At 44.4% G+C, this 12,178-nt stretch overlaps 1 protein-coding gene across 5 annotated transcripts in view; it reads left to right on the top strand.

Annotated features, from left to right (window-relative positions):
• Nucleotides 1-439: 439 nt before the first annotated feature.
• Nucleotides 440-12,178, top strand: part of LOC147605582 (3-ketoacyl-CoA thiolase 2, peroxisomal-like) — a 113,608-nt gene continuing 101,869 nt past the window's right edge. The window contains exons 1-3 of one of the 5 annotated variants that reach the window (XM_086793152.1): nucleotides 497-650; nucleotides 989-1,112; nucleotides 1,320-1,451. In XM_086793152.1, the coding sequence (XP_086649278.1) occupies nucleotides 1,440-1,451 (12 nt within the window). In that variant the 5' untranslated portion in view covers nucleotides 497-650; nucleotides 989-1,112; nucleotides 1,320-1,439. Of the gene's footprint in view, nucleotides 651-988; nucleotides 1,113-1,269; nucleotides 1,452-12,178 lie in introns of those variants that run through there. The other 4 variants (XM_086793150.1, XM_086793153.1, XM_086793149.1 and 1 more) reach the window with 4 other exon arrangements.

The raw sequence follows: 12,178 nt of genomic DNA, 5'->3' as shown, positions 1-12,178 counted from the left end.
AAGATGCAAAAAAGTGGTTGAAAATCTACCAATGCATCCGTGCTTGACAAACTCTTGAAAAGGCAAGTCTAAAATGTGGTATCGCTTTGATTCCAAAACATAAGTGTATAAGATTTGATTAAAGACACTTAAAAAAAAAATTCAATGTTGAAGAGGTTGTATACATACTTGAAGTTTCTAAGCCGTCCTTCTTGGAATCTCCAAGGTTATACCATTGCACATGTAAAAACAAAGTCTAGGTGGGTTGTGGAGGTATCCTTGTGATACCCCAACATGGGTTGTTTGTTTTTCGAGCCGGGGTCAGAGACAAGCGGGCTCGTTGTTTTGAGACTCGAACACAGAAACGCTTTTGTCATTAGCTTCGTCGACCCGAGTCTCATCGACGGTTTCGCTATTTCATTAATAATGATTGGGATTATCATGGAAGTAAGGTTAGGCTTGGTCTTATAATGCACTTCACTGAAGAAACGTATGGTTTGTTTTAAAGCAATGGCATGAAGGACCAAACTGGATGTTAATCAGCCTCTCCTCCTGCTGTGATCGAAGCATAGGTTTTTTTGGGGTTATCCGGGATGGAGAATCTGAACAGGCGGCAGCAAACTTTGCTCAACCATCTCCTTCCACGCCCGCATGATACGTTTCTTCCATTGGTACGTTGGTGCTTCTTGTCGGTCGTGTATGTGTGTGTTTTGTTAGTAATATCTCAGTATACTCCCACAAACACAGTCTGTTTTCTTTTTCCTACTCCTGTAGTAGCAACTTGAGCGCCCACCTGAAGGCTCCTTGGTCCCCCTCCCAAAGGCCGTACCAATTATGTCTGCAAATGGCCCGGATGCCACCAGTCTATGGGGATTTGAATTTGGGACCTCTCCCTTCCCAGTCACAAACCACACCGCTAGGCTACACACCCATTGGCAACACAGTCTGTTCTTTTGAATGAGCTCCTAGTCATTCCAATCACTTTTTTGATCCTTCACTGACTTTATAGGGAATGCGTAAGGGTGTTATTAGCTCAAAACTGAGACCCATCAATCAAGCTTTCCATCATTCACATAAATGGAGCAGTTTGTGACAACCTGACAGACAACCCCTGTCGACAGTTGTTCAAACTGGTAACGCAAACTGGAAACAATTGCAGCAAAGTTATTTTCTTGCACGGAGAATTGGATGCCTTAATTGTTTCCTTGACACTTGCAATGACATCATTGTACCTTATCTTTCCTTCAACTAACTGCAAGACATCATAGGCTGGCTTTTCGCCCCATGCTTGCTCAGGATCTTGTCGATGACATTGGCACTGAATCCATCTTGGGGTGTAGACAATTGACCATTGAGAACCACTTTTACATTGGCATTGAGCCCATCTTGGGGCGCGGACAATTGAAAGATGGGATCGCTTTACACTTTCCTAGCAAGCATCTGCTGCTTCATGGAAGCAAATGACTAAGGAAGTAAGTCGTCATCTGCCATGCTTAAGTTTCAATAGATGAATATGTAATCGAACAATAACATGTATCCTTTCCAAAAATGCGATGATAATGATGCCTTGGTGATGTTTAAGGCCACATCAATGACATACATCGCATGCATACATAGAAATGAATCTTGAAGGGTATCCTTTGCATACGCCAAGCCATATGGAATGACATATATCTTTGGAAACTCATCCTTTTGCTGGGAAGAGCAAAATGGAAAGATACAGACTCATTTGTTCTTTTCTTGCACTTCTTGGTTCTGTTCACGCACATCTTCTAAATAAGTCACCAGTGCTGTGTTACTTAGGGGCATAGGCAAGGAGCTTCTAATTGCATGTAGCTTACTATGCACGCTTTTTGTAAAAAGATCCACGAGAAACTGATGACCGATTGCTTGAAAATTCTGTTGTTTAGGATGTTGATTAGATGGTGGATCAGATCAAGGAGCACATTTGGAAGGCTTAGCAGAAAACTAATAAGCAGAGGTGAAGGGATTATGTTTTTTGAAATTCCAAAAGTGCCATCTTAAGCAGTTTGGCAAAGTTTCTTCCTAGTTGGCACATGTAAAAAAACAAGACTGTTCAAGATCATCCAGAAATTCAGTGAGGTGGTTTTCAAGCTTGAGTTAGGACTGTTCAAGGTGGCTGGGCAGCAATTCGGCCAGGCCTAGGGGCCTGGGCAGCAAGGCGGCCAGCCCATAGGGGGTCAGGTCTTGTTTGGCCAGCCCAAGGAAGGGCTTAGGCTCCAGTTGGCCAGCATCTGGGCATTCAGCCAGTAGGCGGGCAGCAGCCTGATTGGCCACGTGTGAAAAGGCAGCTGCCTATTGGGGAATAAAACAGGTCGTGGAGCCTTTTTCCAGCAGGCCGACAGCTTGTGTAGCCAACCAACCAACACTCCTTGGACCTATGTAAACATGGGCTACCAAATGTTCAAACCATCTCGTTATTCACAAGTGCTGAAGAACTCCAAGGGCTAGGATAGCCAAGGAGGGAGCCAAAGCAAGGTGAACTTGTGTCACCATTTGGTCCCTTCATCACTCTTGACCAGTGTTTCACACATTGAGCGGAGCCAAGGTGTGAATGGGGATTTTCTACAAAAGAAAGCTGAAGCATGTACTGTTAAAGTTTGGCCTGAAAGATGGCTTCTGAGCATAATCAGCATGTTTTTTATCATTTAAAGTGACTTATAAGGTCTAGTGTTCACACATCATTAAAATTGGGCTGGACTTATTATTATTTTGGGCATGGATCCTTGGATAGGAGGAGGCGCCTAGATGAAACTTGGGCATTAAGCTAGGAAAACCATAACGTTGATATTTTGGGCTAGCTCACCAATTTTTGGCTTAAAGGAAAAGCATGGGGCTCATATTAGGCTGGTCGACTCTATTAAAGAGGTAAAAGGGAGGGCTGTTTTCAGCATGCACTAGCACCAATTTGGCCGATATAGCTGCTCTCTCTCTCTTGCTCCTTTCAGCGCTGGCTATACAGTAGTTGCCTTCTTCTCCTGACTATCTTGCGTTGGTCGTATAGGTGGGTCTTCCGTTGTGTTTTCAAAGCTCTTTTGGTATTTGAAGTGTCTATCTATTGCTTCGGGTCCCCAATCGGTTACAATTCTCTCTCTCTCTCTCTCTCTCTCTCTCGTGTTGGCCGCACAGGTATTTGCCGATGGCACTGGATTTTCTCTCTAATGCGCTAGAGAGCACAAGCGGCATCTGTTGGTATTTATTCTTCATGAGTCGCCTTCTGGCTACACGTCTGGGGCTGTTTTGGAGGAATATGGGACAGTTTTTGAGAGCTCTTCTAGGGTTGATTTGAGGCCCCGTTTTGGGGCTGTTTTGGTGTGGAGTTCGGGGCTGTTTTTGGCTCCGTACTGGGCTGTTTTATGGACTGTTTATGAGCTGATTCATGGGATTGTTTTGAGACAGTTTTTGGATGGCTTTTTGGTGCTATTTTTATCTTGGCGTTGGATGGATATCTGGGCAAGAGAGTTGCTGATGCTTTGTTGGAAAATTCGGTGCAATATGCACCCGCACCATGGTTTATTGTAAAAACTTCTCTCTCTCAATAAAGAAGTTTCTACGGGGGGGCCGACCATGCCGGCTCAATGTGGTGTTTTTTAATATTATATTGTTTGTGGTTCTTCCGTAGTGTTTTCAAAGCTCTGTTGGTATTTGAAGTGTCTGTCTATCGCCTCCGGATCCCCAATCGATTACAATGGTATCAGAGCATAGGCTTTCTTGGAAGCAAGAGGCTTTCTTTCATGAATGAGAAAGAGAAAAGATCAGAATTGGGGACTACACTGATATACAGTTTTGCTATTGAGTTTTTGGAAGCAGTCATCCGCCAAAAGCATGAGTAGTAGACAGCTTGGTCCTAGGATTTATGGATTCACAGATTTTATCCTCGAAGTATGGAGTTGGTTTTATGTGCCTGTGTTCAACACTCTTTCGATATGGATTATTATGGATTATAAATTAAGTTTATGAGCAAACTACGTGGAGCTATCTCTCACGATATCTTATGTGTATGCTGAGGAGATATTTCTTTTGGCTTTATGACGAACTTGACAAAAAAAGAAGAAGATAAGTATACTTTTGAGTTTTGTAAATTTGTTGATTTTTGTAATTTATTGTAAGAGTTTTTGGACACTTAACCCTTGTATGCCCGTACAAGGAGAATTGTGTGTTGTTTGCCTTGAACTGTTTCAGGTAAACATTGTTAATGGTTGAAAAGCCTGTTTTACTTGGTTTTTCTACTTGGTTTTTCATACAGACATGACCAAGGACTATGGACTAAGTTTTTGGCATATCTTTGCTCGAGGATTTATACATATACAATGGTTTAACGCATCTATATGGTTATCATTCCCTCGGTGATTCTTGGGCTTTATATACAGCTCTATGGCTCCCTTTACTGGGATGGAGTATGTTTTTCTCGCTCCTTGTTCTATGGGATGTAGTGGATTTCTAGAATTTATGTATATCTCACGGATCGAGGATTTTTCTATGGACTTCTATTGGCGGCTAAAATGTTGTGTAAAACTATTGGCGGCCGAAATGCGTGTAAAACTATTGGCGGCTGAAATGTTTATGGAGCACCAGGATATTTATGCCTGTGACTCATTCTCATCTTATGTTCCACACTTGAGCCCACCACTCCTTCTAGGTATGTGATCAGAATACCACCACGGAGGGCACGTGGTAGAATGAACTTGAGCCCACCTCTCCTCCAAGGTGTGTGGTCAGAGTACCAACATGTGTGTGGTAGAGTGAACTTGAGCCCACCTCTCTTCCAAAGTATATGCTCTGAGTACCGACACGAAGTGCATGTGGTAGAGTGGACACGATGCCTTGTTGGCAGGGGACTTATGTCTACGCCAAGGGTCATGTGATCTAACATCTCGTTGGTAGGGGACTGTGTCTACGCCAACTACGGATGGATTCACTCATGGAAGGGTGGTAACTCTGGTGAGTGATTTCGTGAACTCATGGAAGGGTGGTAACCTTGGTGAGTATTATCAGAACTTATGGAAGGGTTGTTGCCCTGGTGAGTGAAGTCTTGTGGAAGGGGAACCGTGGCGAAGCATCTATGGTTTCATGGAAGGGTTGTTGCCCTGGTGAACCATATGGACATGTGAAGCATGTTGGCTTGGGCATGCGTATGGACTATAGGAGTGGTGGCATTGCAAGATGTTTTGTGGCTATGTATTCTGCTTATTTTCTTTTTGCAGGTACTTAAAACTACTGATGGATTTATGAATATTTGGGACACAATTAGCTCTTTTGCCTGTGTCTGGCTATTATTAGAGTTGTTGACTCGGGATATGCATAAAGTTTTATTCTTGATACAGTTGGCTTTTGTGCCTGTATCTGACTTCGGATCGTTAATTTGGATATATGGCTTTAAATGCTTGGATTATGTGCTCTTATGTGTGTGTGTGTGTGTGTGTGTGGAGTGCGCGTGTGAGAGCATATCTTGATACAGAGTTCTACACCCACTATTGGGTACTGATGACGTTAGTGGGGACGTCGTAGTATCTAGTCCATACTATGCATAATGGAGTTGATAATTATATAGTCTTGTGGGTTGACTACCGTGAGTATATAACATGCACGTTCCTAAAAGGTGAATTTTGGCATGTTCTTGGATTCATCTAGGTATATATATGAAATATTATGGATTGGCAATGCATCTGCTATACTTGAAGGATATCTCAGTGGTGTCAAGTTTATACAGTTGCGGACAATTGCTTTATAAGACAGATTGGATGTCACCATTTGGTTCCTTCACCACTCTTGATCAATGTTTCACACACTGAGCAAAGTCGGGGATTTTGCACAAAAGAAAGCTGAACCATGGATTGGCAAAGTTTGTCCTGATTGATGGCTTCTGAGCATAAGTAGCATGGGATTTTTATCATTTAAAGTGACTTATAAGGTGTACAAGTCAGTGTGTTCACACATCATTAAAATCGGACTGGACTTCTTATTATTTTGGGCATGGATCCCTGGACAGGAGGAGGCGCCTAGATGAAACTTGGGCATCAAGCCAAGAAAAGCATAAAGTTGATATTTTGGGCTCGCTCACCTATTTTTGTGTCACCAATTGGCCGACCATTTGGTCCATTCCCAGTTTTTGCGTCTCGTTCACTTGAGGCCAGGCCGGTGTCTCGTGTGAAGAGGCCAGTATTTTGCCGACATGGACGGGAGCCAGACTGGTGCCACCCGTGTGTTAGCAGGATGGTGTCGTATGGACGGGAGCCAGATCAGTGCCACCCGTGTATGACCTGGACTGTGCTCGATCCATGGGACTGTCACGCCATGGAAGAGCCAGTATTCGTGCCGTGTTTTGCCTATGGGACTGTCACACCATAGGGAAACTCGTGCCTGGAACTGTGTCTTACCTATGGGACTGTCACTCCATAGGAAGACCAGGTTTTTATGTTTTTATGTCGTGCCAGTTTTGTGCCGACAGATATTTTGTACATGTTCCATGAACGGGAGATATGTCCATGTTACTTTTTGCACATGCACACATGATTTGCATGTTTGAAACTGTTTTCGCATGACATGTATTTGTGTGTTTGCCTGCCTGACGTGTTACTTACTGAGCGGGGACGCCTGCCAGTGAGTCGTGAAGTCTGCTCTGTATTCTGACGAGTTTCAGTGCATGTGAACAGGTGGTAAGTATATGGTACATGTTGTTTAATGTTATTTTATTCTAACCCCTTTATTTATAAGGTTAGGTGTTCACACTTATTTAAAAGTGGGCACCCCCTTTGGGCACCCACTTTGGGGCCAAGGTGGGGAGCCCCACTTTTAAGTGAGTGTGGGGGTGGGCATGGTCACCTACCCCCACTAATCCCCCACATGCAAACGTGGGTATGACCAAGGTTAACTCCACTTTCAATTTTATTAAAAAAAAGAGCCCCCTTCAAGCGTAGAAGCCATTGCATCTACCTGGCGTTGATCCATCACCCATCGCTTCATCTTACGTGAGAATCGGCTACCATCTCTACAAGCGGCGCATGTTTTGCTTGAAGGCGGCTATTTTTCTGTACTCTCTGCTGGCTGCGCCTCTTTTTCTACAGGCGGCCAGCGCAGACTGCAGGTGTGCTACACACAGGCTGCGCATGTTTCTTTGAGGCGGCTGATGTACTGCTGCAGGCGACTGCTTCAACCTCTTCCACACGGGCGCATGCCTTTACCTCTATTGCTGGCGACTGAACCTTTGGATGCTGGCTGCGTTTCTGTACAACCAGGCAACCAACTCTTGCATCTACACCACCTTCTCTCCTGCAGGTGACTGTGCGCCTCCATCTCCTCCATCAGGCTGCCTTTCATCCACTGCAGTCAGCAAGGCATTTCTCTCCTAAGGCGGCTACTCCAACTTCTTTTTGGGCAAGAGGTTGGGTCTTCTTTCATAGGCGGTTGCTCTCTCTTCTTCGGGAGGCTGTATCTTTCTACAGGCCACTACTCCCCTCGACGTGCTTTTGCTTCTTGGTGTTCGTCACTAGGAACTGCACACATGGGTATTGGTTTCCTATCAACCATCTACAAGTAAGTGATTTTCAGATTTGAGAAAGGTATTATATGTTTAAATCTGATAAAGGATTCATCCCGCTCGGCCAACACCCGTTCGGTGCCGGGTTGTCCAAGCTGTATTGGCGAACCTCGGTCCAAAGGTGCTGAGATCGGGAGAGCCAGGCGTTAGTACGAGAGCGCCTGTTTGTGCGTGGTCTCGGAACACCAGTGAGGTGCTCTCCGCGGAGTCCAGTGAAAGCACAGGACCGTAGTGATTGGACCACACTAGTGGTCGTTCTGCTTCGAGTTTTCTTCATCGAAATCCGAGCCTATTTGTTTGGTACTGTTTTCATATGTACATGGACATTATCTGGTTCTCAGAACCCATGGAGCATTGTATTCATTAAAATACTCCCAATAAATATATCATATATTGAGGGGGGGGGTCGGCCCGTTCCGGCCCCAGTGCTGGTGTCCATCTTTCCATTTCTGTTCATTTAAATTTCAAGTTGTTTTAAGTTGTCCATTTCAAATTTGTGGTTTTAAAGTTGTGCTATTAAGCGTGTGGGTGTCCAACGGAGTCCTTCCCACTTGACGGGATCGGTTTCATTGGTATCAGAGCACGGTTGTTTCCCTCTTCCTAGTGGGGAAACGAACCTGTGTACTGGACATCCCGCTTTTAGCAAACTTTGAACACAATGGACAGCCAAGGCAACCCTTTGGAAGTACCAAATTCGAGGGGTCCCTCTAGTGCTTCTCGTGGGTCTGATGCCCTGCGTGGTAGACACAAGCCCCTTGAAAGGGTTATGGATAGTGAATCCAAGGGTCAACTGTCTCCAGGAAAGACAGTTATGCTTGAACAAGACCCTGATGCTATGAGAGCTGAAATGGAACATATGAGAAAACTTTTGCAGGCTCAAGAGCAAGAATTGAAGTTTTTGCATGAAGATCCACATCTGCAAAGTGCTATTGAAGCCAGGAAGGCTGATGCTATGGTTGATGTAACCTTTGAATCAATGGCTCGTGAAGTGGGCAAGAAACCAAGGGAGTTGGCACTTGCCTATCTCCTTCGTAAAGGTGATATCAAAGAGGGGGATGACGGAGAGCTGAAATTCAGAAATCCACCTCGTTTGAAGCATGGAGATCCCGCATCGCAGAGGCTGAAATCTTTTATGCAAAAGGAAGAGGTGACTGTCACCTCTCGACATGCATCCTCTCCACAAGGCACTAAGCCTGACAGATATATGTATGCCAGTGCTCATGGAGGGCACGAAAGTCACATGCATGCAAGATATGTATCTCATGGTGACAGGTCTACTTCCAGAAAAATTTTGCCTTCTGAGTTGTCTCATGGAGAGACCATGCCATATGCAGGTAGGTCACATGCATCTGAGCTTCGAGTTCGTGGAGCACATGCCACCGTGTCCCATGAAGCTTCTATGACGGCCCATGGAGCCCATGCAGACAGGGCTACCCCGTTGGATAAGGGGAAAAGAAAAAGAGAGGACCATGAGCCTCATGCCAGGAAGCTCAAGGAGTTCAAAGCAGGTGATAAATCTGTCAAATTTGATGTCTTTCATGGTGAACATGATGCTTCTAAGGTGTTAGCGTTTGTGGCACAGTTCGACATTGCTTTCAGCGATGAGGACTTTACAGAAAAGTCGAAGGTGCGCCATGCTAGCATGTTTCTGAAAGGGACTGCTGCCCATTGGTGGATCACCGAAAAGATCACCAAGGATCCCATCTCTACTTGGAAGGAATTCAAAGATAGATTTTATGCTCAGTTCTTGCCACCCAATGCGGAGCAAACTCTCACTCAAAAGTGGGACAGGCTGGAACAAAAGGACAATGAGAGTGTGCAACAGTATGTTAACAAATTCTGGAAAGTGTTGCTGGAAGTGACTCCCTTCATGCAAATCACAGAAGATGAAAGAAAAAGGAAGTTTCGTTCTGGATTGCAACCTGCATATAGATCGGGTATTGAATTGCACCCGAAACATACGTTGCAACAACTCACAGCTTCTGCCCTTGCTACAGAGCAATTGGTGCTCAAGATCAAGCAGGATCAAGGAGGTTCCAAGGCGAAGGACAAGGCTGCCCCAAATCAGCAAAAGGGCGGACAACCATCTAAAAAGAACTTCCGGGAGCCCTACAAGGGTGGTAAAGCTGAAAATAACACATCTAAAGAACAAGGCCCAAGGAAGAACAAATTTGGACTAACTCCGGAGCAAAGAGAGTAATATGCTAAGGATGGAAAATGCTTTTCTTGTGGTAGCAAAGACCACATGTTTCGGCAATGCCCAGATCGCAAACCAAAGCACGAGGACAAGCACACCAAAGCAAATGTTCATGCAGTTCCTGATGTGCAAGGAAATACAGGTCATGATGCAAAAGAGCGTATGGTTTGCAAGGCTTGGGGGCAAATCAAGGATCAGCCCGCACTCTTTATGTTTGATGACTGTGCAACTGACAATTTCATCTCTATGCAAATGGCAGCTGCATTGGGTATTGAGGTTGAAAACATGGGACCTCAGATTGAAGCCGAAGCTGCATTTATTGGTAAAGAGGTGCAGGTTACCCCTTTGATTGGGAAGTTGCGCATCCATATACAGGGCTATCTTGATAATGAGCATTTCCTAGTTGCTCCTCTCAATGGATGTGATGTATTGTTGGGCAAGCCGTGGCACCATAGGCTTGAGCCCCGCAAAGACTACAAGTCTAATATGATTTCTTTTATGCATAAAGGCCGCATGCATTTTATTGATGCTGGCAAAGAAGGGGATTCCATCCCACTTGTATCGCACATCCAAATTAATAAAGCAATGAAAAAGAGTCTTTCAGCGTACTTGGTTTTTGTGCGCGATAGTCTTGTGCCAAATCATCAAAATGTGGATGCTATGTCTAATGATAGGCTGAATTTTCTTAATGCATTCAACGATTGTTTTGCTAACTCATTGCCAGGTGAATTACCTCCCCGAAGGCCCGAAGATCACCGTATAGATCTTGTGCCAGGTAGTTCTCCACCTAACAAACCCGCATACCGAGTGAGTGCTGCACAACAAGAAGAAATTATGAAGCAGGTAAACGAGCTTTTAGAGAAAGGTTTGGTTCAGCCCAGTCCCTCACCTTACTGCTCTCCTGTGCTTCTTGTTCAAAAGAAGGACGGATCATTCCGTATGTGTGTAGACTACAGAGCTTTGAACAAGCTTACCATCAAGAACAGATTTCCTATTCCACGTATTGATGATATCTTGGATAAGCTTGATGGTTCAGCTTGCTTTAGCAGACTTGATTTGAAGAGTGGTTATCACCAGATACGCGTGGTGCCACAAGATGTCCATAAGACTGCATTCAGGACAGCCTTCGGATTATATGAATTCTTGGTAATGCCTTTTGGTCTCACCAATGCTCCTGCTACCTTTAATCGTATGATGGATAGGATATTCCGACCCCATCGCAAGTTTACAGGAGTCTTCTTTGATGATATCTTGGTTTTCTCCAAGAATGAGCAGGAACACAGAACTCATTTGGTCACAGTGTTCGAAGAGTTGCGGAAGCATAAACTTTTCGTCAATGCCAAGAAAAGTGAGTTTTTCCTTTCAGAGATTCATTATCTGGGACATATTGTATCCAAAGATGGAGTTACAATGGATCCTGCAAAGATCGAGACTATTCGGAATTGGCCCGAATTGCAAAACGTACATCAAGTACGTAGTTTTCTGGGATTATGTTCATACTACAGGCGTTTCATAAGGCATTTCGCCATGATTGCCACTCCTCTACATGATCTCACGAAGAAGAAAACTGCTTTCAAATGGACTTCAAAGGAACAGGATGCTTTCTTGCAGCTCAAGCATGCGATCATATGTGGTCCAGTATTGATTGTTCCTGACTTGCACAAGTCATTCGTGGTTGAATGTGATGCTTGTGGTGATTGCATAGGAGCTGTCCTAAATCAAGAAGGGCATGCAATTGCATACGAGAGCCGTCGTTTGCATGATGCTGAGCTTCATATGGATATCTATGAGAAAGAGCTCTTGGCTGTAATTCACGCCTTAAAGATTTGGAAACATTACCTTCTTGGGGCTGAATTTGTAGTCAAGACAGATCATCAAAGCTTGAGATACTTTCTATCTCAAACCAAGCTTTCAGAGAAGCAGATGAGAATGGCAAATTTTCTTTCCATGTTTCATTTTCAGATTGTGCATACTCCAGGAAAGAAAAATGTGGTGGCCGATGCACTATCTAGGAGGCCTTATATTGCTGCAGTCTCAGTGGCCTCTCATGGAGACCTAACTGCTATGAGAGATTTGTATCATTTGGATGCTGATTTTTGCCATATATGGACTGATTTGATGGCTGCTCATTCACATGCCTCTTATGTAATCAATGAGGGTTATCTCATGAAGGATAATTGCCTATGTGTGGTGAAGGATTTGCGTCCAAAGGTTATGGACGAATGTCACGCTCCACCATATGCTGGTCATAGAGGTATTATGCCTACTACTCGCATGATTCAGAGGTATTTCTTTTGGCCAAGCATGCGTAAAGACATTGAGGCTTATGTGCGTGCATGTATTACTTGCCAAAAGGTGAAATTTGACAGGCAAAAGCCTCCAGGTTTGCTTCAGCCATTGCCTATTCCCTCGCAACCTTGGGAAAGTATCACGATGGATTTTAT

This window comes from Cibotium barometz, chromosome 59 (assembly GCF_041138505.1).
Source record: "Cibotium barometz isolate CiBa-2024 chromosome 59, ASM4113850v1, whole genome shotgun sequence".
In the NCBI taxonomy this organism is placed as follows: Eukaryota; Viridiplantae; Streptophyta; class Polypodiopsida; order Cyatheales; family Cibotiaceae; genus Cibotium; species Cibotium barometz.
The sequence above is the reverse complement of the archived record's forward strand: the minus strand, read 5'-3'. Positions and strand labels throughout refer to the sequence as shown.